This window comes from Cydia fagiglandana, chromosome 9, assembly GCF_963556715.1.
Source record: "Cydia fagiglandana chromosome 9, ilCydFagi1.1, whole genome shotgun sequence".
Classification (NCBI taxonomy): Eukaryota; Metazoa; Arthropoda; class Insecta; order Lepidoptera; family Tortricidae; genus Cydia; species Cydia fagiglandana.
The window spans coordinates 19,199,331-19,224,502 of record NC_085940.1 but is presented as its reverse complement, the minus strand read 5'-3'; the positions used below and the strand labels follow the sequence as shown (position 1 = coordinate 19,224,502).

The 25,172-nt window shown below is 36.7% G+C and overlaps 3 protein-coding genes across 4 annotated transcripts in view; all 3 read right to left on the bottom strand.

Annotated features, from left to right (window-relative positions):
* The window catches only part of LOC134667796 (uncharacterized), a 28,762-nt gene extending 8,236 nt beyond the window's left edge, over positions 1–20,526 (bottom strand). Inside the window, exons 1-14 of the mRNA XM_063525204.1 lie at positions 20,459–20,526; positions 16,614–16,816; positions 14,607–14,770; positions 14,154–14,291; positions 13,409–13,611; positions 12,738–12,873; positions 12,029–12,124; positions 11,226–11,447; positions 11,018–11,118; positions 10,566–10,734; positions 9,952–10,116; positions 6,139–6,206; positions 1,337–1,539; positions 756–899 (exon numbers count right to left, since the gene is read on the bottom strand). Of these exons, the coding sequence (XP_063381274.1) occupies positions 756–899; positions 1,337–1,539; positions 6,139–6,206; positions 9,952–10,116; positions 10,566–10,734; positions 11,018–11,118; positions 11,226–11,447; positions 12,029–12,124; positions 12,738–12,873; positions 13,409–13,611; positions 14,154–14,291; positions 14,607–14,770; positions 16,614–16,816; positions 20,459–20,464 (2,018 nt within the window). The 5' untranslated portion in view covers positions 20,465–20,526. The remainder of the gene's footprint in view (positions 1–755; positions 900–1,336; positions 1,540–6,138; positions 6,207–9,951; positions 10,117–10,565; positions 10,735–11,017; positions 11,119–11,225; positions 11,448–12,028; positions 12,125–12,737; positions 12,874–13,408; positions 13,612–14,153; positions 14,292–14,606; positions 14,771–16,613; positions 16,817–20,458) is intronic.
* Positions 1–25,172, bottom strand: part of LOC134667540 (prominin-like protein) — a 494,736-nt gene that overhangs the window by 171,105 nt on the left and 298,459 nt on the right. The window lies entirely within an intron of this gene.
* On the bottom strand, positions 23,919–24,743 carry LOC134667795 (uncharacterized). Its single transcript, XM_063525203.1, has one exon. It carries the CDS (start codon positions 24,741–24,743, stop codon positions 23,919–23,921), a length of 825 nt encoding a protein of 274 aa, XP_063381273.1.

Here is a 25,172-nt window from a genome sequence, read left to right as displayed (position 1 = left end):
CTTTTTCTATTGACAAACTTGCTTGACCGGCTATATACATATAAAATATTCTGAACTGGAAGTGGGGATTTATTGTGACTCCGCCTGTTCAAATATTTTTGACCCGATTCTTGTACCCATGTAAATTTTGCAGGCTGTATAGCCAGTCCGATTTCTAAGATCAAGTTCGCCATACATTTACTGTGGCGTACTTGATCTTAGAAAAACGGACAGACTATACCTGAACGTGACTTCGCACTGCCATACAGATAGATAATAAAATATACAAAATACTTATTATAGCGGAATACATTTATACAACAATGATATATATTTACTTATGTTGAGTTAGTCTGTCATGTCATAACAACATTTTAACTAGTTATCTTTTAATCTGCATTAAATTATTATACGTGAATTATTTGACTGGTTCTTCACTGTATGGCATAAACCTATCCCTGTCCGAGTCATATTCTAATCAAATATGAACCGCGAACTCTAAGCGGCCAGTACGTACAGCAAGAAGGTTATTAGCGGATTAATGTCGCTGATTGGTAGTTATTGACATTATATGCATTTCATCTACACTTAGCTATGTACCATTAGAGTAATAAAGATGACTCTTATTTTGTTTACCAGCTTTGATTACAGGCTCTGTAAACGCGTCGTTCTATTTGAATGTAGGCGTAATTGTGTGTGTGTGCTAATTTGGCCCGAGAATTTGAACGGTAATGTTCCTAAAGGCGGTTTCCATACTAAATATATGCGTTCACTGCCTTCCAAAGATAGGATCGGCTTCTTCACTAACAAACGAACGATGATCGAGGAAGTATTCAAAGTCCTTAACCGTAATCTTCTTGATGAGCTCGATATCTCTAATCACTGTCATAGGCCTTAGGAATTCAAAAAAGCCCACGAACCTAGAAAAAAATTGATTAATTTAAAAAAAATAAGTGTTTATGTTATATATAGATTGTATCACGCATGTCACGTATCCGCGTAGTTTTTTGATTCAGCTACCTTAGGTCAGGGGCCGATTGCCATATTGTTCAGTATCAAGTAACATGCGACATTTGTCAAAATTGTTTACAATTGACACTTAATTTAGAATAAAACTTCATCTCGACTGATATGAGAAGGTGAGATCAAATTGCTTTCTTTCTCAGAGACCTTCTAAATTTGAATATAATTAAAGTATCGGTTATCGATACTTTAAGTAAACTTTAAGATACCACCACAGATACAGGTTTCTTATAGGCAGATAGCTTATTGTTACTGAATATATTAATAGGGAGGGAGGTTATAATATCGATATAGATAAAGAAGTTAATAGTGTTAATACTTAATAAGTACCAACCTTTCTTCAGGAAACTTGTTATACAGGTCATCAAGGATTTCACAGAAACATTTAGTTTTGAGTATCATAGGACTACTGTTCCCAAACAGGGGTACAGGTTTCATATTCTTGACTCCATATTTGCTGAATCTTGAGTAAATTTGGCGACAATACAGGTATATCGCCGCTATCGCAGCTGCTATCCATATGTAGACTAACATTATCTGTAATCCGTGCAATTTATTCATAAATAATCAAGTACTAAGGTAATCCGCCACATGCTTCGTCAAAACATATACTATTCGGACACATAATATTCGGACCCGGGTATGTCCTTAAACTACGTCCAAACCAGCGGTGGTAGGTCCCGCAAGGGGCCGCCTGGTTTGCTACCACCCTCCCGCCGGAGTCAGGCGCCAAGCAGCCTTGCTGCGTTTCGTCTATGAGTGGGAGTACCAGTGCCTTTGGGGGATGATTTGCTGTCAGTTGTGTTGCATAATGCCGGTTTTTGGATCCTTGAGTGACGTCGGGCCGAGCAGCTCTCGCTGGAGGGTAGCGGGATCCGAGGCACGGTCTTGCCGGTGGCCGACCGCAGGAAGTTGGGGGCCCAATTGTACGACAGCCACGTGCGAGAGGCTGCCCCGCCACCTAGCGAAAAATCCTGGAATAGCTCCACCGTGCCAGTTGGCGACTGGACGGGAGGACCCGGTGGGTTATTTCAGGGGGGCTCGGGCGTCCCCGCAGTCTCCAAGTGAGCTCCTCATTGTCCGGATTAGCTCAAGTGATCCAATTGGTAAACGCAACACCTCGACAGGCATTTTTTCACCCATCCCACACTCCACAAATATGAAAACAAAAAGAAAAAAGAATAGGGTTAAACACCGGCTGCACTTCCTCCCATTGAAAGTGCACCTCACCAACATCAGGGGGTTGCCCTCAAATATCGATCCGGTCCACCACCATCTTGAAACCGCTAAACCGCACCTATTCTTTTTGACGGAGACGCAAATCAAAACCCCAGCGGACGCGTCGTACCTCAACTACCCAGGCTACTCACTGGAACATAAGTTCAGAGCACGTGCTGGGGTCTGTGTGTACGTCCGCGATGACATTTGCTGCAAGCGTCTCCGTTGCTTTGAAGCTGCCGGGTTTTCCACTTTGTGGATTATGGTCGACTCGGGCTCAGAGAAAACTCTGTATGCCTGTGTCTACCGATCGCACAGCGGAAACCAGGAGACAACTAGGCTCTTTGACCACCTTACTGAGATGGCAGATAAAGCCCAACAGCGGTACCCCGCGGCTCAACTCGTATTCCTTGGGGACTTTAACGCCCACCACGAGGAGTGGCTGTTCCCGTACAAGAATACTTGCCACGCTGGGAGGGAAGCGCGCAAATTTGCTGTATCCCTAAACCTTACCCAGCTGGTAAATGTTGCGACGCGGATACCGGATGTTACTGACCATACACCCAATTGCCTTGACCTTCTGCTGACAACTGATCCAGACAGGCACTCGGTTTCGGTCTCAGCTCCGCTAGGATCGTCCGATCACTGTCTGGTGAAATCCGTGTCGATCCACTCTCCTCCTGATCTCTGCCCTAGGGGCACGAGGAGAGTATGGCGATACGAGTCAGCGGACTGGGATGAGATGCGGCATTTCTTTGCGTCTTTCCCCTGGCAGCAGGTCTGTTTTTCTTCGGGTGACCCCTCGTGTTCTGCTGAGGCTGTTGCGGATGTGATTCGGCAGGGAATGGAATATTTCATTCCGTTCTCCGACCTATCGCTCGATCACAAGACCCGAGCATGGTACAATTCGGACTGTGCTCGAGCCGAGGCTCTTAAGCAGTCTGCATACCAGGCTTGGGTACTAGCCCGCGATACCAAAGCTGGAGCACAGAGGGTTCGCGCGAAGAAAAAAGCCTTTAACTCAGCTGCCAAGTCCTGCAAACGGGTGCTTCGAAAGGCTCGATTCGACCACGTCAGTCGAATAGGGGCCAAACTCGCCTCCTACCCTCCTGGTAGCAAGCGGTTCTGGTCCCTGTCGAAAGCGGTCGAATCCAACTTCTGCCGACCCACATTGCCACCTCTGCAAAAACCTGATGGGACACTGGCCCACTCCGCGACAGAGAAAGCTAACTTGTTTGCTTCTCTGTTTGCGAGCAATTCACGTCTAGATGCAGGCTCAAAACTTCCACCTACGCTACCTCATTGCAGTTCCTCTATGCAGAGAATTGCTATACATCAAAAAGAGGTACGCCGAGCTCTGCTGAATCTTGACGTGAATAAGGCCAATGGACCAGACGGTATACCTGCACGTGTACTAAAGCAGTGTGCGCCTGAGTTGTCTCCTGTACTGACACGCCTGTACCGCCTCTCTCTCCAAACAAGAACGGTGCCGAAATCCTGGAAGCTTGCAAACGTGCAGCCAGTACCCAAGAAGGGTAGTCGTGCTGATCCCTGCAATTACCGACCAATCGCCATTACCTCCATGCTCTGTAAAGTCATGGAAAGGGTACTTAACGGCAAACTGCTGGCATACCTCGAAGCAAATGATCTGCTCAGTGACCGTCAATATGGCTTTCGCATAGGTCGGTCTACTGGGGATCTTTTAGCGTATGTCACGCACTACTGCGGCGAGGCCATCGAGAGGAACGGTGAAGCGCTTGCTGTTTCACTGGACATCTCGAAGGCCTTTGACAGGGTTTGGCACGCAAGTCTCCTTAGCAAGCTTCCTGCTTACGGCATCCCTGCTGATTATTGTAGCTGGCTATCTGATTTCTTGAGTGAACGGTCGATCAGAGTAGTTATTGATGGCTGCTCTTCGGACCTCATGGCCATTGACGCCGGTGTTCCTCAGGGGTCTGTTCTCTCCGCAACCCTTTTCCTGCTCCACATTAACGACATGCTGCAACCCAGCATTGTAGGTTATGCAGATGACAGTACGGTTGTTGAGAGATATTTGGCTAGTGCAGGGGACAGCAGGGAGGATATACGTTCACAGAGAGAGGCCATGGTTGAGCGAATGAACTTGACCCTTAGTCTCGTTTCCCAGTGGGGTGATGACAATCTGGTCACGTTCAATGCCTCCAAAACGCAGGCGTGTCTATTTTCCGCTAAACGGAGTCCATTCGACCTGACTCCTTCTTTCCGGGGTGCATCTGTACCGATTGCCGACAGCCTGGAACTTCTCGGCATGGAGCTGAGTTCAGTCCTCGGCTTCGGCAGCTTCATTGAGTCTAAAGCACAAACTGCGGCCAGAAAGCTGGGCGTCCTAAATAAGGTGAAGCGATACTTCACACCTGGACAGCTTCTAACACTTTACAAAGCTCAAGTCCGGTCGTGTATGGAGTATTGCAGCCACCTGTGGGATGGCTCAGCTAAATACCAACTCGCCGCTTTGGACTCAGTGGAGCGCAGAGCCAGGAGGATGATTGGCGACAAGAAGCTAACGGCTAAGCTTCAGACTTTGGCCCATCGGCGGAAAGTCGCCAGCCTGTCGGTATTCTACAGGTTGCACTTCGGGGAGTGTGCCCAAGAGCTACACGAGCTCATTCCACCGTCCCCATTCTACCATCGGACTTTTAGACGCACGGCCGGTTTCCATCCTTACTTGGTAGATATTCCGCCAATTCGCACTAAGCGCTTTGCTTCTACTTTCCTTATGCGCACTGCCAAGGAATGGAATTCCTTGCCGGCGTCTATATTTCCGTGCTCTTATAACCCGGCAACCTTCAAATCAAGAGTGAACAGGCACCTTCTGGGCGAGCTCGCTCCATCGTAGGCCACGTCTACGCCTCGGCTAGTCTGTGGCCATGAGTAAACCCATGCATAATAAAAAAAAAAAAAAAATATATATGTAATCCGCACAAGCATCGTGACAAACATATTCTGCCTTAATAATTTCCGCAACAATATCAGATATTGTCCCCCTACTAAGCCAATTAGCGGTATCTCAAATAAAAATTTAATGCAAACATATACCTTACATTCTTTATCTGAAAATTCAATTTTCAACTTCATTTGTTTTTGAGATGCCGCTATTCGGCTTAGGAGGGCAGAATTTCTGTAATTAAAAGAAAAGGCGAAATAAATAACAATCGCCTGACATTACTGACTCAAAAGCCTTTCGTCAGAAATAGGTGCTTTTCAGCCCATCCAATTGACTAAGTACAGTATCAGTATCATTTCTAAAGTTACAACGTAGGTAGTTTTTAGCAGATACTTGTATTCTGCTTGAAGTAATATGCGATTTTCTCTGATATTGTGATTCCACATGCGGTACTGTACAGTCGCCATCTGATATATCGGTGCAGCCGAGCTGCTCACAAATATCTGAACACGCCTCTATTGTCAAGGCGTCAGAGTGCATGTTCAGATATATTTGATCACCCCGGCTGCTCTGATGTATCTGATGGCCATGATCATAACTACAGACACAACAATGATAAGGAAGGTCATCGCGTTGTCACGTAAAACCCAAATATAGTTTCATTCTTCAATTGGCCACTTACGTTACTTAAAATAAATTAGGTACTAGCGGTCCCGACGAACGTCGCGTCGTAACGTATACTTAAATCCAGACATTGTTTATAATATTGTATTTTAACAAAGTTGAAAAAAGATGAAATGTGTACCTTTTGGCGCGTGCATTTAAAAACGCGTAAACAAAATTAAAATATGAATAACGTATGTGAATTTTAACGAGTTTAAACCGATTGTAAAAGTGCCGACTGTAGGACTAGACTGAGCATAGCTCGATGTGCTCTTGATCGGTTTTGAATATGTACATACGTGAATGTCAAATATAGAGCTCTATTTACTTACGTGCGTGCCAAATTGTAACAAAAAAACAATATCGAGCACGACCACTCCTAACAATGTTCGAAGGAGGACTAATAAGAAAATTAGGTATCGAACCGGCGACGGTGTAGGCCTATCATTCATCGTAGTGTGTCATGATGACAATGTAGATTATACTATCAGCAAAAAGAATTTAAATAGAGGTGTATTGCCAAATTTAATTACCCTGTCATTTCAATACAATTTTGAGAGATTTGGTGTTTCAAGATTATAAATTATATGGAGATGACCGTTGTCATCCTACCCTTTGAGTTTGAATAATATTATAAATTGATTGCCATCTTTCGACAGATGTTTAAAAACTTTTAGAACACCATTTGAATTTGATCCTTATTCTTTCACTGATATGTTAAATTTGTTAAATATCAAATAGTGTCGCCATCTATAGGCCAAAGGTATGATGTTATCTTTTCGAGCGATGGCCCTATTCTCATGTAAATGGCGACACTTATTAATATTTAACAAATTGCGCGCCCTATTCGCCTGCATGATCTGTAGATGGCGGCAGCACCTACAATGCACAAGAAAACGTATGTTTAACTGTAGAGGACAGCACTTGCTTTAGGAGTTTATGTTGCCGATTCAGGCCACAAGATGGCAGACCTTCCAACGCAACAGCCACTATTATATCGCAGGGTTGCTTTAAAAAAAATTGCTAAAAATGACCAGTTTAAATTAGTTAGTCACTAACATAACTATAGAGATAGACACAGATATTATTTTTATCAGATATATCAATATTGTAATTCAGGATATAAAAACAACAGAACAATTAATTAGATTATAATAAGATTAAAATTATAATAATAGACCATAATCTTATGATAAGATTTTGATATACAGACAAACAATTAGGTTTCCTCAAATGATTCATCGAAATAGTAAATATACTATTGAGATGATAACTTGATAACTACAATTACTGTTAACTCTTTATTAATAGAATATATGTTCATTTGTTTAACTTTGGTAGTAGGTATTACTATAAAACAAAACAGTCATAATAATTATCAAAACTCCTTATCATTCTCTTATCTCTCAAGGTCCTAAACACAACCAGGATTTAAGGTAAACGTACTGCTGCTCGATGCGGCCCTAGTACATGTCATCTTGAAACTTATGTCATTGCCAATAGGGGTGACAGCAAGGCGTCATCTATTGGGCATGTCGAGCACTAGAGTACGTTTACCTTATTTATTTAAACCTTTTATCTACACACTTATAAGAAACCAAGGCCTACGAGTATTGACTTCCTTGGAATGACGTGACCCTTCATAATTGTACATGTGTGCTCCGTTTCTAGAGCTGTATTGCCAGTAATTACCATAAAAATATTTTACTACAGCAACATTGCTAGAACTGGCTTTGTCTATACGATTTCTAGGAACAAATCCAATTATTTTATCAAATATATTTTGATTTGTATTTTATGAAGTACTCAAAGTCATATGTAAATTATTATTTATTTTTTGAAATATGTAAATTATTATCTATTTCAGTTTGTCTTTGTCTATGTTCATAAAATCTATGAAGGGTAGACGTGCCTCTACCCTCCTTGATAAAATTAAAAAAAAAATCCTTGCCAATAGGCCTCTTTGATAGGCCTTGATTTGAGTCTGGCCGGTAAGAACATAGACAAGACAAAAGTCTCTAATGTCAATGCTGTCATTTAAGTCATTTAACGCCAAAAATATAAATTTTCATATAAAACGATTTATTCACTTGAAATATATTTATTTACCTATTAATTTAAAAATAAAAACTATTCATATGTACGAGCAACATATCTAAATGCGTCTTCGCACAGACTTAGTTAAATTTAAACCGTTGTCGCTCTTCCTTCCTTGCTGTATTATGTATCCGGCAATGGCGACTTCATCAACAATTCTTATCCGGATTATGAAAAGCCCTAATGTGTGTGTGGAAACCGTTGTAGTAAACCAGAAACAGCGATAATTTCAAGGTAAGAAATATATCAATCTTTAAATAAAAATGAGCGTACTAATTACCAAATTCAAATATAATAATTTAATCTTACTATCCCCGTAAGTCCCGCGGACGCTATATCGCGTCCGAAATTATAATCTAAATTCATCATAGATGTATTGTAAAACCTCTCATTGTTTACGAGTAAGCTGGTAAATTTAGACCTTAGGAATTAGCGACGTTAGTAATTAGGAAGTTAGATTATATTGTTTAATTTGTGACTATTTTGTTTTAGAAAGTGAATCATGGCTTGAGCGTGAGATAATAATATAATCCTGGCCCGTCATATGATTTCTTGGAAAAAGCTCAAAGGGCACGTATCTGCTGCATATACAGACTAGTTTTCCGGTGACCAAGAACGCTGCGTGGAGCTGTGGAGCAGAAATGTCCGATAACCGGATAGATGTAATAACAACTTGTAACCATTTGCCATATCAATGTATGTATTCATATGTATTGCTCCTAACATATATACACTAATCCTAATAGGAATGAAAATATTTATATCTTAATAATACGTAACTTTTTGTAACCTTTTATATTTGACGAATTTTTAAATATAGTACCTAATCATTATCTTATAACGTATTTCTTTATTGATTTGTGATATGCTAATTTAAGAGCCCAACAACGTGCTCACTAGCACCACTGCTAAAATAAATAATCGTGATTATTTAAGTTAAATTTAAATTTTACAGGTATTTAAAAAAGTGGCCACTACTGTATTGTGTATTTAAGTACCTTTTGAATACATCAAACTAGTTTTTATGTTGCTGGATTCGTCAATCTATGAGCTCAAAACAAAAACGGCCGTTAGTTTTGAACGGGTAGGTTGACGAATCCAGTAACATAAAAATTAGTTTAATGTATTCAGCAGTGGCGCTAGTGTGCACGTTGATGGGCTCTTAAAAACCTGACCCCAACAAAAAATAAAATAATACAAAAAGAAATTCCCTCTCCGGGATTCGAACCCAGGACCATTAGCTTCCTGAACTGGATTACTGCCAATACCCGCTAGGGGCGCTAGGCTAAACGGGTTGTCAATTCTAATTACAATGGTATCCTACCGAGCGCTAGTAGTATAAACGAACTTTTGAAGGGGACATTTATTTGTATGGAGTTATCGTTCTTCTCCTAGTGAGTATTATATTCTTTGTAAGAAACCCTCTATGATGCGTTCAGAAACCGCACATTTCGGCCACCATAAACTAGACTGTTTTGTTAAAAAAAATATCTGTGATAATGATTTTATTGCGTAAAAATAAGTTCGATATTGATTTATTAATAACATTTATCGACCCATAGAAAATTTGAATTTCGCGCCTTTTTCTACTGACTAAGTTGTTTGACCGGCTATAGTAGTATTTCTACTTGAAATAACACAAATTAAAATTATTTTCATTGACAATTTTTATTTGTTTTTTCATAGTCATTATTATCTAGTTTATTACATTTATTTACATTTTTATTTCCCATATTTCCGTACACAGCGGGAAGAAGTTGACAAGTTCAGCGACAAAATTTAACAAATTTGAACCTTATGCAATCCTATTTTAAATGCAAATTTCTTCAATTTTCTCGAGTTATCAACTTCTTTCCACTGTGTACCGATTTACTAGTTCATTTAGACGATGCGAGCAATCGCATGGGAGTTTCTTTACATTGCGGTTTTTGATCGGTCGGTTAAATTGGACTTAATGTACAGTCCGCAATGTTACTAAAATCGCATACGTGTTTGCGCGCCCTTTATTATCATTCATCATTATCATATCATTAATCAGCCCTTAGTCTAAGCTCTCGGTTTGAGCCTTAGCCAATGCCCTCCCTTGATCCTCAAGTTGAAGTTGTCCTTGGCCAGTTCGCAGGGTATGGTGGTCCTCTCGCACGGCATCAGCTCGTAGCGCTGGACGAGCTGGTATACCATCACCTTCACTTCACACAGCGCGAATCGGGACCCTGGGAAGAACGACATCACTGTAAATATTCTTAATTTCCCTAGGTTTTGTGTTAAACGTTGCACAGTTATGAGAATTCCGATTGCATCAAAGAGAAACTTTCAAGATTTTATCCGATCAGGAACCATGGATAGAGTTTCAACAGTGGTTACTCAAAGAGTACGTTTGAATGTCTATCAAGTTAAACCAGTTTGACAGCACTGGCTTCCCACGATGCGGCTGACCCATGAAACTTGGAGTACGCCAGCATATATAGTAATTATTTCTCCAAATTTGGGTTCTAATTTTCAGTGGTTTACTGTTTTTAAAAACAATTGATATGATGCTTTGTTTTTTTTTCGGATTAACCCATAATAGCTATAATATTCATCGGTTAAAGATCGGGACCGCTAAGTACAAATTATGCTATGTTGTGTAGTTGTAGTTCATCACATTATCATATTTCCTTACCAATACAATTTCTTGGTCCAAGACCAAAAGGCAAATAAGTGAAAGGCTGGATCATATGTTTGTTCTCCTCAGAGAAGCGCTCAGGGTCGAACTTATTAGGATTTTGGAAGTATTTCGGGTCGCGATGAATCGCCGCTACTGGTATGTTGAGTCCTTCACCTTTTTTCAACTAAAAAATGAGAGTAAATGTAGTAAAACTCTTGCCAAACAGAAAATATTTGATAAATAATTAAAAACGCAAGAAGTTTTAACAGCACTGAAGCGAAACATGGTTTTATGACAACTTTCGTTTTTGAAAAGCAATATTCCTGTGTTTATATAAAGAGTAAATAAAACACAAGTTGGTAATCTAATACTAGAAGAATAAATAGAAGATAAAACAGCAGATGATGAATTGCCAGTTATAGGTACCTATTTATTATATTATGACTAATAAGTTCTATATAACTTACAATAAAATCTTGAGTAGCTTTGTCGTTGGGTCTGCCCAAATTGTAGTCCTTCGTGCAAATACGATCTGACGCAACAGCTGGAGGCCATAATCGCAAAGATTCTGAAAACACAAAAAGTTATACAATTGTTACAAATCAATTCGCTAAAACGAAACAACAAAAATTCTAACTTAAAACTTTTTACTGTTGTTTAGATGTAGATTCTTACCTGAAACCACCATATCCATATAAACCATGTTCTGAATGGAGTTGTAATCAAACTTCCCGCCACTTTTCTTTTCATGCTCTTTTACTTCCTCTGCCAACCTTTCTTGCACGTCAGGATTGAGAGCCAGCTCGTAAAGGAGGAAAGTCATGGCTGTTGAAACGGTTTCGAAACCGGCGATGAAGAAAAGTACTGCTTGTGCGATTAGGTCTATGTCTGACCAAGCTGGTTGAAATTAAAAAGGACGGTTAATATTCTAATCTATGAAACAGAATCTAGTAAATAGAGAAGACTGACAATCCCCATACAATGCCACGAGAATCGTCAATGTATTTTTAACATTTTAGTTATTTTTTGCATATGAAATTTGCCACCCTACTGCTATCTATAATTACAAAGCATAAATTTGCAATTGATTAACCGCAATTATATTAAAAAAATTGATTTAAAGCATTAAAGATCTATTTTGAGCCCTTGAAAAGGTAAGATTGACGATATTAAATAAGCATAGGTATGATATGGTATGCTTAGGCATAGGTACCTATGCCTAAAATGTTTTATTACCTATGTTTTAATTGTACTTTGTCCTTAGTTATGATAATGGTCAGGAACCTGATTTAACATTTTGAAGTCACAAATAGTAGTAGGAAATAGATTTCAGCTAAATTATTCCATTTTGTTAAAGCTATAATGGAAAAATAGTAAAAAGTCTCTGATTGAACATAGGTCCATAATATGTTGACAGTTGACACATTGAAATGTGGCTACAATTGTTTTTGCGGAAATGGAATTAATTATGATATTACCTCTATTAGTAGTTTTTTTGCCGACATTAGACTCTTCTACTGTGGCAAATCCTGCACCAGCATCATTACCAGAATTTTCTTCATGGACAAGCTCACCTGTGAAATAAAATTTGTGTGCTGAATTATTTTATTTATGGAAAAATAAAAGTCGTAATTTTTTAGTATAACATATGAAAGTAATTTATTTGGGTCTATACTAAGGGCGGTTTGATATACCAGTGAATTTTAGTAAAAAAAAAAAACTTTTTCACAAACGAACTTTTTTATTCTAATTCTTAACTCTTTGGTTACTGGCTTATATAAATTAATTCATTTATTTACATACAATATATATACAGTGGTACAACTAACGAAATTAATAACTAGCTTAAATCTAAAATAGGCCCCTGACACATTGTATACCTCATACCCCTGGCTTATATTACTTTTTTTTGATATTGGGAAAATAAAAAAGAAATAGAGTCATATGTCAGATAAGATCGGGAAATTGTTGGAAAATAACTACCCTTAGTGTATCAAAATACACACTTAATCAAGGCTTTGGGTATCTTCTCCAAATTATATTTGATCAAATTTATAGATAAAGATTCTAATTATGTATGTTTAAAGAGAACATTTTTAATTTTTAATTGTGTAAGTACGGACACTGTTTCGTTGACAGTAGTTATAGTTATCCATGTATTTATGTATAATGTATAACTTGTGTTACCTTTCTTGGCTTCCATAAGCAGATGTATCATGTCCGGTCGGAGAATGTTGTGCACTTCACGGTCCTTCATCGTGCTTAGGACCAAGTGTTGGAAGAAGTTCGTCACATCAGCTGAGAAGAGATTCATCTTCAGTAGCTGAAAATATAGACCTTAGTTCATCATCTCAGCCATAAGACGTCCACTGCTGAACATAGACCTTAGTTATTATATAAGTTTTTCTCTGATTGTTTAAATTTCTTAACCTTTTTGAAATATATCTGAATATTCTTCTATCTGTTCCCTTAAATATAAATCCTGTTATTTAATTACATATACGGGTCTACCCGGGTCCCGTTTGTGTAATTAAATATGTGTACAAAACGCGAGAGTTTAAAGTGTTATATAAATTTAAATTTTAACGAAAATAAGATAAACTTAATGAAAAGTGATCGATATCGTTCGTTTTATCTTACCTACGGAATTGACTTTATTTATATTTCTTGTATATACCGTTTTTGACATTTCCTTCTATTCTTTCTAATCAAACATTTGGGTAATGTATTGATTAAACTTTTCATTCATTTATTTGTTTTTATTGTTTGTTCCGGATCTTTTATCTGTTTGATAATCATAATTTTGACATACCTTAATAATAAATCATGTAATGCTATAGTAAATAAATCTAAATCACCTTCATAATCCAAGGAAAGGAGGCATATCCAAAGAACTTTAGAATCGCCACAAAGCTAAAGTTAGAAGCCTTGTATCCCATTTTGTAGAACTGGTTGTTGGGCTCAAGGTGGGAGTCCACTTTCAAACCGAAGGCACAGGACGCTATGACGTCATTAGCGTAGTAAGTTGCCAGGTCCTTAGTTTCGATATCAATGTAACCCTCTGCAAAAAATTACGTGTAAGAACCCTTTTATACTGTGTAAGTAGTAAACAATACAAAGACTAACCAAATAGCACAAGTAGAAAAAAGAAAATGAAAAATGCAGAAGAAAGAAATGGTACCTTGTTAATGAAATTAGCGTTGTAGATTGTAGTAGTATCTAAGGTTATACTACTTACTTACTTGGTTGGCGCGGTGACCCAAAATCTATCTAAGGTTATCAATAATATTATTTGCTTTGGTAAGTGATTATATGTTCTTCCATTTTTAATACTTTTTTAAATAGCTTATAAATTTATTACATGTTTTTGTTACTAAATATAAGTATGCATCTAAACGAAATTAATAACTAGAATTATTTCGTTTAGTTGTACCACTGTATATATATTGTTTGTAAATAAATGATTTTCAGTATGCATTGATTGTAATTTTAGGCATCTGTAACACCAGAAACTACCTTGAATATTTCAAATTGTGCACGTTAGTAATTAACGATTTTCATTTTTTAATCGTCAACTCTCAGTATTTTATCTCCAATACTTACTTTTCGATTCCTTCAACTGCTGGTCCAGCGAGATGACCATCTGGTTGCCCACCTCGACAATGAATGGGAGCATGTGCTTCATCTTCGAGCTTGTGAACGCTGGGCTTAATGTTGAACGCATGTCCTTCCATTCTTGACCTGAAAGCATTCATTAAATTGGTAGGTATATTTTCTTGACTCAAATTTACTTTCTTTTATAGTTTAATTTTAAAGCTTCATGTACAAATTAGGTCATTCAATCGCAGTTAAAGTTCGTCTAAACTACCTTGAATTAATTTGTCAAGTGACAGTAACGACGAGTGTGTTTAAGTATAAATATATCTTAGATAGATAAATAGATAGATCGATAGAATAGGTACTTTTTATTGTCACACCTCAGTAAAAGATACAGATTATTGAAAAACAATTGATACATAAGCAGGGAAAGAGATAAAGAGAGAGAGCGAGAAATACCTTTTAGAGAGAACAAGTTTCTTCCAAAGAAAGGGTCGACGTCTTCGCTGACGAATGAGCGGTGATCAAGGAAGTATTCGAAGTCCTTAACAGTAACCTTCTTGATCAGTTCGATATCTCTAATTAGTAACACCGGCTTTACGAACTCAAAGTTGCCCACAAACCTGGAAATAAATTATGATTATTTTAAAGTGAAAGTTTTATCTGTCCTTCAAGGGCCGTTGGTTCTACTCATAGTAACTGCTAATTAGATTGGAACAGAACATTTATTTTGTTTCTGTACCTAGATTATAAAATCAAACATATTTCTAACAAATTTCAAGTTAAATTGCAATTTTTTTTGTAAAATGTGGCCTTTAGGAGTCTACGCTAAGTATAATTTGACTAAGTATTAGGTATTGGTTTATTTCTCAATACCCAAATTTTTTTTGGCAACTAAGGAACTGTAGGAAGATATTTCTAATAAGCAATAAGCTAAATATGAAGCTTGTTGTATGCGATTCACTGTCACTGTCTTAAAAAAAGACAAACATAGAATTTACTTGTACCTACAGCTAATTAGTGTACACAGGGTATAGCCTCCTAAGGCCCAGCCATACAAATGAAAAATGCAAAATTTTCCACAGAAATTTGAACCTACAATGTAGGAGATAGAGTTCATTTTGCGCTGTTCGAAAACTGAACGAAACAAAGCAAAAGCAACTCTGTTCCAATCGAATATGATTAAAATTTCATTGAACTGAATAAGTACTATATAGGTAACCTTGGGCCTTAGGAGGATAGAATGTAGAACTATTAGTGAACTTTAAAGTAATATCCTTCTGGTTCTTACATTATTCTAACGGCTCGATTCGGGAAATGAAGTAGAGACTCACTAGATATGAAATAGTAAAGATATGTGACGTTCCACTGCAAAAGGTACCTTATGGCGGCAGGCGCCGTAATTCGGGAAATGAATTAGATATTCACTAGATATGAAATAGTGAAGATATGTGACGTTCCATAGAAAAAGGTACCTAATGGCGGCCGGCGCTTACGTCGCATAGCGCCGCAATAATATTGGAGCGGCGTTAATAATAGCGTAAGCGTCAACCGCCATAAGGTACCTTTACGCGTAGGACGTCACATATCTTTACTATATCGTTTCTAGTTAATCTCTAATTCATTTCCCGAATCGCGCCGTAATTCTTGGGTATCTATTTACTACGCATCGATCGATTATATATAAATCATTTCAATTATGTTGTTATGTACTTATATTTAACTTGAGTAAAATTATGCACTTATTTAGAGTAATTCTTAAAAGAGAATGCAATGTCATATTTTAAAATGTCACTGGTTTTTAATTAAATTAATATGTTCAATATTTTCAATAATAAGGACATCAAATATCAAATCAACGACCGATAATGATTACTATTCAATAGAGTACAATTATAACAATGATATCAGAAGATAAGTTTCAACGACTTTTTCTGAAGTATCATTGAGTACTATAATATACGTCTCAAGTATGTAGGTACAGTCACCTGCAATAATATGTTACTCATTGAAGGCCGCAAAAATATGTGACACGCTCTTATGGCTCTACAAATAAGATCGTGTCAGATATTTTTGCGGCCTTCGTTGTGTAACATATTATTGCAGGTGACTGTACATAGGTACCTACTTCTAGTCAGCCGCGCGTAGGTAGGGGATACTTCAATAGTACATTACAACAAGTGAGATATTGGAAACAAGGATTATAATGTGAGGTGGTCAAGGAGGGAACAGTGACTTGGAAAAAAAAGTCGGGTACAGTGGCTCACTCAACCTAATTCCAACATGAGAGAGGCTATTGGCTCTGCTAATAAAATAAATACATTCAGTAATTGAACGAATACAATTGGACGAGCAATGATTATTCTAACACGTAAGAGTGCCCCAATGTAAAGCGATATTTGGCCGACTGAGCCACTGCTTGCGTTGATCCACTGTTCCCGCCTTGATGCCTACAGTTCTACCAACCTTTCTTCAGGGAATTTGTTATACAGGTCATTAACCACATCAACGAAGCTTTTAGTTCTGAATATGATGGGACTCATGTTCCCCAGAATAGGTAACGGTTTCGGATTTTTGACTCCATATTTGCTGAACCTTGAGTAAGCTTGGCGGCAGTATAGATATATCGCCGCTATCACGGCTGCTATCCATAGATATAATAATATTATCTGTAAAAAAATATTTTATTTTACCACTTTGACGGCATGATTGATTTATACACGTATGCCAAATTGCAGTTTTCTAGGTCACGGAGTAATGGATGACTCACGTTAGACCGGGCCATGTCCGGGCCGGAGCTTCCGCTTACTTTTCACTCGATCAATTATCAAATTAATAAATTACATTAAAATTAACTCTAAACTAAATTAAAACTAAGCTAAATAAAGCCACAACCAAGAACTTAATCAAACAACCCGTCCCGCGCCCTTCCAGACGCAAAGGCAAGGGAAGGTTTTCTAGGCACACCCATAACAATTAGGGTATTTTACACTATATTTTTTTTACTATTCGAAGAGGGGAAACAAATAACGCAACCATCGCTTTCGGTTGGAAACCGCCGGACGGAAGCCGTGGCCTCGGGCGCCCTGTACACTCTTGGCAGCGGTCCGTCACAAATGAACTACGAGCGGTCGGATTGAGCTGGAGCGAGGCCAGAGCGGTCGCTGAAGATAGGAAGGCGTGGCGCGAGCTTGCGAAGGCCCTTTGCACCTCTGGGGTGCCTTAGGACAACAACAACAATAACAACACTGTAATATAATATATACCTAGGCAATTCCTTGAAGTAAGTATGGAGCTTAATAGAGATTTGTATGCATTTTTACTGCCAAGTGACAAATTATGACGCCGATGCAATGCAACTGGAATCACGTACCATCGCCCACACTGATAACTGACAGTTCATAAACCTTATTACTAAAGGCATAAGGTACACCAATGGACAGATAAGAGTGTTGATGTACAGTCAACGTCAAAGATATCTTTACATTTTTCGCCTTATTACAAAGGAGTAAGGTGCAAACGTGTAAACATATCTTTGACTTCAACTGTACGTGGTAGTTGAGCAAGCATCAATGCGCAGAACACCAATGTATGGTGACCAGAGTTAATCACTAATGTTTATACTATTAGTCCATATTATTTACTTGTCTTAAGTAATTTGCATACAAGTGTGCAAGTTAGAGTTAGGTGCCGTGTTTTTCCTGATGTGGATGTCTATTTATTTTGCAATTTCTGAGTCATCTCAGAGACTATAATAGCCGAAGGTCGTGATGTCTTCTTAATAAACCGAGTTAAATACACATATGTAGAATTACGAATTATATTAATATAATAAATTAAAATTTAACTACGATAAAGCCTTTGCTGAATTTCAAACACGAACGAAGGGAGTTTGGCATAATAGACAATGTTCAGCAATTTTACCCGTACCCAAAAAGAACGTTTCCGAAACGCAACTGCTGTGGCACTAATATGGAAGAGTGATAGAGAGACACAAAGCGTTTCGTTGTCGTAACGCAAGAGACTGTCACCTTTGGCTAGGCTGGAGACGAAACATGAATTACCTAAACGCAAGTGACCAATTGACGAATGAATTAATTTTGTTTATTAACGAGTCGTTGATCTTTGACCTTCATCGTCATTGTTATGTGAAGTGTCATTCTATGGAACCTGCTAACTACCTATGTAAACATAAGACACTAGTAAATTTATCATTTATGGGTCAAACAGATCACTGTGTTACGTTCTTTCCTGTAGACATACACAAGAGTTAAGGGCTATAAAGCTTAATTTTCTTATTTAACCCTTACCCACGTAAAATCATTACATGCCCACAAGCTGTTAACTATTGTATGTATGTATGTATAAACTCTTTATTGTACAAAACACAAAACACAAATTTATGGCACAGGAGAGAAAAATGTACAGTTCGCGCGAACACGCTAGTTTTCTCTCCTGTGGGCAATAGTTAACAGCTTGTGGGCTTGTAAGTAATGATTTTATCATAGATCTGTAAATAAAAGGAGGACCTTTTTACGTGGGTAAGGGTTAAATAAGAAAATTAATCTTAATAGCCCTTAACTCTTGTGTATGTCTACAGGAAAGAACGTAACACAGTGATCTGTTTGACCCTTATTGACAATTTCACTTTCGGCTACACCGTTTCCTTCGCTACGGAGCGTAAGCGATTGGCACGTTGGCTGCACGGCTAGGAGGTCGATTCAATTTAACAATTAATTATGATTTGAATTGGTTTTGATACGACCTTGCCGACCGTCTGGGCAAAGATATATGTAGCTTCGTATAAGATGAATAAAGTCTAAGAAAAAAACGTGCCTCAGAAATCAAGAAAAAGTCATTCTCGGATAGATGGCGCACACACCTTTGGCCTATGCTCGGCTAGATGGCGTGACGACACCGTTTCATATTTAACAATTTTAACGCATAGATATCAGTGAATGAACATGGGTCAAAATGATATAAAAATAATAAAAACATTTATCCATTTTTTTTTTGGTAATTTTATACGTGTTTATTTTGAGTTATAGCCGTGTGTCGATAGATGGCAGTAAATTTACAGTGACTACAAAATTTACTATGACAGGACCCCTCTATACTATCTATTATTTTTGGTCTGGGTGATTTAGTGCATCGCGCGCAGGATTTTCACTTAATTTCGCGTGCACCAATCAGCTTCAAGGTCGTTTCAAAATGACATCAACACCGTAACAAAATTTTTTTATGTGATAGTCAGAGCGTTTAATAACCGGAGTCGCCTTTAAGAGCTTACCCCTCTGCCGAAACTTGCACAACTGTGCAAAATTTGTATGGACTGACGATTATCTGACATGGCTATTTGTACGTTACGTACAAATCATGTACAAAAACACATACATTTGACCCCCTCTCCCGCAAAAATCGCCAGACTGTTTTGTACAGAAAATGACAGCCATGGCGTCTCCAATTACTAAATACTCAAAGGATAGTCAGCAAACGAATTAGCAGCAGATTGTTAAATTTGAATTGGGCTCCAGATTGAAACTTGTGAAACATACCGAAAAGATAACCGGTACCAAACAAAAAGAAAAATTATCTCACATAATGCCATTATTTTAAGGTCGTCATAAGAATCATAAGAGTTGTTGTTTCTATGAACTAAAATAAAAATGTATTTTGTACCTAAATTGCATTTTTGTATTTATTAAAATAAATAATGTGATGTAAATAATATTGACGAAAGGCTCGTTCATAATCAACATTAAAAACTGGACCATAGTTGTGTTCTAAGACTACCTGAGTTTCGATTTCCAGAACGTAAAGTATCAACAGTTATGTTTTTTTTTTTCAAATTTTCTCATTAATTTCTGTCATTTCATGAAAATATTTTGTCTCAGAAATGCTTCATTCAAATAATCACACCTAAATAAAGATATTAAAGATATTTGAGTTGATTTTGGATAATAGTTGGGAGCTTTTGGATTATAATTATACATATAAATATGATAATGATAATGTTGTGTACAATTATAATCGTAATGTAAGTAATGTATAAGTTGCTCATGTAAGAAATATGTTACAATGCTGTTTGCCTGCATTACGTTATTGTAGGTACCTATTAAAATAAAATAAAAAATAAAATAAAATAAATATCTATATATAGGTAAATATAGTGACCGCTTAAGTGTCCAAATATGTCGTAACACATCTTTGTCACCATAGAAATAAGGTGTCCCTAAATATTTGGCCACTTTAGCCGCTATCAATTTGATAATGACTGTACCTACAGGGGTTCTATTTTTAAAACAACTTACATGCATCTCCGATAATGTTACTCATAAAATAACAAAAATGACACGACTATTCCGAACTGTGCTCGAATCAGGACTAACAAAGTAATTTGTTTACACGCTATATGTATATCATACGCATATACAGTAGGTATAGCACATTATCTCAAAGTCGTAGGTAACATACCTATGTACCTACTTGTGTATATTAAATAGATACTGCAGATACTTACATCAATTAATAGATCTATAAACGATATGGATTAGATGTGTCAGTGTCAAAATTGACGTTCTTGTTTGGAGAAACTTAAGAAACGTCATATTCGACATAGACGTATCTAATCCATATCGTTTCTAGATCTATTAACTGACGTATCTTAGAGTTCGAATAGGGCCGATAGGCCTTTTGTCTAAAAATATGATTTAAATAAAAATAAATAAAATATCATTTATTTCAGGCTTTTAACCCATAATAAAAATACACATAAACAATACAATGGCATACTATATACAATACAATAAAAAGGAATACGGAATGTCAAACAATATTAATTTTAGAACCTTACTTAACCCTTATCTTGGCAAGGCTCAAAATATCTTAAATATAGTCATTTTTTTAGTTTTTTGTCACCTATTGAGCATACTAGGCTATTAAAAAATAAGGAAAAAAATCCAGGATTTTCCAGTTTTGGAAAATCATATGTATCATATTTGATACAATGCCAATAACTCGACAAAATAGTTACCTACTTTTTAGAAGAAAAATGAAGATTTTAATAAAAATAAAACATGTAATGCAACAGAAATTAGCATTTACTGCTAATTAAACGCAATCTAAAGCATCAGATGACTATTAAACCTGTAAAAATTAATTATATCTACGAATACCTGATCACATGGGCGGAAAATTTGATCCCGTAAAGTTTCAAAAAAGTCGTCAGCAAAAAGTTGAGTAAAATATGAAAAGTAAACAAATAATTAAAATTAAAAAAAAAATACATTTTTTTTACTTTGGGACCATTTTTTGCCATACACATATTTTTCCGTGCTACGGGCTACGGCGTAGCAATAATGCTACAGCATACGAATATATAGTTAAATAACATCTAGTCCTTAAAAAAATCAAAGTTTAATAACTAAATAAAATGACAACTAATATTAAATAATTGAAGCATGTTTTGTAACCCCACAAAAATAATAAAAAATAAAAAATCATGTTAAACTATTTTGACGATAACTTGGCAATGTATTAAATGCAATACAATCCTTTCGATATGTACATTTCTGAGTTCTTGGCATTGTATCAAATATAATACGTAACAGTTTCATGTAAGGTTCTGTGTATTAAATGTTTTTAAATTTGAAGGCATTGTAAATATGTATGCACTAAGAGACAGTAAAGATATCAAAATATAGATTATGGAAAAATATATACTAACATAAGAAATAATTGCAAAACTTCCAGTACGAACCGAAATCTATTGTTTCCGCAGCGCCATGTTGATTATTACTAATTAATTTACAATGACACCCGTGTCAATTATTTTTTTCTATAAGTAAGGAGGGTAGCTCGACATATTGATGGCAGAATTATTCTGTTAGGTAATAAAGTGAAACTGCTAGATTTTTTTAAGTTCCATGTATCACGGGTGTTACGATGCCAAGATAAGGGTTAACTAGTTACATCATTTGTCTTTGTCTGCAATAACAAATCGCTGGCCCAATATTACACAGGGTTCTGTTTCACTTTTATTGAACTGAAATTTGAACATTGTCACAGTGATATTAGGTCGAATTTCAACTATCTTGAAAATGTAACATAGAACCCTGTAATTTTGGGGCCAGCGAAATGTGAGTACTGATTATTAGTATAATCGTGTATTTTACTCTTGATAGCCACAAGATAAAGGTTTATTGCCATGCTATAAACATGATGTCTGTAATGAGTAGGTTATTACATGTTTGTATTGATGCGTATGATAAACTTGACCATCGTTTTTTAGATCGATATACTGATAGATTTCAGATGAAATGTATGTTTATCGTTGTACAGTCGCCATCAGATATATTTGAGCGGTCGAGATGCTCAAAAATATCTGAAGAAGCAGAGGTTTGGCTTTTTAATCAAAAACCTGACTTTAAAATAAGTGGCCCAAATGGTTGGAATATGCCGATGACTGGGTCGAGTGGAGAAAACGAGGGGAGGCCTTTTGCCCAGCAGTGGGACACCAAAGTAGGCTACAAAACCGGACAAGTGCGAGTCCGACTCGCCCACCGAGGGTTCCGTACTTTTAGTATTTGTTGTTATAGCGGCAACAGATCTGTGAAAATTTCAACTGTCGAGCTATCACGGTTCATGAGATACAGCCTGGTGACAGACAGACGGTCAGACGGATAGTGGAGTCTTAGAGGGTCCCGTTTTTACCCTTTTGTTGCGGAACCATAAAAATATGAGGCATTGCACGGTTTAATGGGAGAATTTTAAACAATCCAATAATGCCATGGGAGTACCATTCCTTTGCGGAGTGCGATGACTTCCTTTTACATTTGCGTGGTGTAACATTACACCCTTTTTGTGCAAATGTTTTGAAAAAAGCATTAATAATCATTGTGCAATTACATTAGCACCACATACTTTCATGTTTAATCATTATTTATCGACAGATTAATGATAACGATAAACAACATTTGTTTACAGTGTTATCAACTCATTATACTATCTGGTCAAGGTAATCCTCAAATAACTTTATCATCATGACATATCATTATTTTACCGGCCATTGCTGAGCACAGGTCTCTACTAGTACTTAGGTACTTCACAAAACTATACAAATAAACAATAATTTATTTGCAAAAAAAGGGTAACGTTTAAAGGTATAAGTAAACAGTACTTTGTTTCACCTTTTCAGCTATGTATAATAAATAAAATAAAAAATAAAAATAAAAAAGCCTTTATTATTTCTTGCATGAAAAAAAAAAACAAAATAAAATCAAACAATAGTGTATAGGTTATTTAGTTAATTAGTAACTTATTATATAACATTTTGGAAACATCTTAATTTCTAATATGTTAGTAATTTAGTATTTATATTTAGGTAGGTATGATTAATTGTTGTTTCTGCAAGAACCCCAGTTTGGGTGAAGGCCTCCTCCAAAGATGCCTATTTAATTCGGTCTTTGCGCTTATGAGATTCTTGTATTCTTCTGTTGACTTTCCTACTCTTCGCACTTCCGATATACCTGTTATGTTGTACTTTATTTCTTTTCTTGATTCTTCTATTTCTATTAATCAATCATATACTTGACGAAAGTGTTCTGACTTTGTATGTTTCAATCTGTATTCGGTGTGTGTTCCTTTGTTCTTTGGAGGGTTTTGGTCATAATCTTCCCCGGTGACCAGCCGTGTTGGAAGATGTATTTTGTTTTTTCTATTCTTGATTTTTGTTAAGTAATTTCTGTGTAGAGGAGGGGTAGGGTACTAATTCTATAAGTTCGTGTCTTGTTTTTCTTTGTTGTTTGGATTTTTATTTACTAAATAATTTAATATTCCTGGTTTTAGAACTGTCTCCGATACGCTTTGTGGTCTTTGTAATGGTGAATGCATAGGTTGGGTTTTATTTTTCTTTGAAACCTGTGTTCTATAGTCATTCTGGCGTTGATTGTTCTCTGGTGATATTTGGAGGTTCCTTTTTTTGTTGGATGTCATGTCTATTGATTTTCCAACGATTACTAATTTGTCATACTTGATGAAGGCTTTATTCCCGTTCGCGTTTTCCATTTTTAGTTGAGTTTGTAATTCTCTCCTTTTTTCTAAGATGTTTGGTGGGAAGTCCTCAGTGATGTAATATCCAGTATTGTTGAGCATTTTCTTGTTTTTCAAAATATTGATTTTTGTACCAAGGGTTGAGAATGTTACCCCTATGGGGCGGGGTCTGTCCTTTTTTACGCCTAATCTTCTAAATGCCTGAATATCCTTGCGGTCCAGTTCAATTTTGAAGTGTTCTTCGATAAATGATATGATGGCGTTCTCCTGTTCAGAATATGGTAAATTGTTTTCTTCAATTCCGAAAAATATTAGGTTTCTTTGCCTCGCCTGTTTTTCTAAAATACATAGCCTTTTTTCTTGTGTGTCCACTTTCTCCTTAAGAATATCGTACTTTTCTTCCCATTTTACGAATTTTTCATCAATGATTGTATTGATATTTTGGGTCACTTGTTCAGTAACGTTTTTTCCGCTCTCCCGAATCGTTGTTTTTTGTTCGTTTAGCTCTTTTTGTATCTCTTGGAGTGTGGATAGTACTTGTTCCATTTTTCTTGTACGTATTTATCGATATCAGTATCATTTCAGCTATGTATAATTATTCCAAATTCCAAATTATTTATTTGTTTAACATAGGTAGGTACAACAGTAGGTCTTAAATATACATATAGTAAGTAAGTATCACTATGCTTCACCATATGGCATACAAATAGTTACAAAATACATGTAGCGTGCATTTAAAACTAAAACTTAATAATATAAAGTTATACATGACAAATCAAAAGGTTATATAATTTCCACTATCTGACAAAAAATCTTGTATTGAGTAATATGCTTTAGTTACTAAAAAATCATACATTTTTTTATTTTATTTTTAAGTCATTCATTTTTAAAATCTCATTTGGTAACTTGTTATAAATCTTATTGCACTCTTCCATATTAGGCGACAGCGACAATTGTAAAAGATTGGCATGTTGG

Bases quoted from the DNA above. Each gene is read 5' to 3' on its own strand.
- LOC134667795 (XM_063525203.1), bottom strand. From the start codon at position 24,743: ATGGAACAAGTACTATCCACACTCCAAGAGATACAAAAAGAGCTAAAC.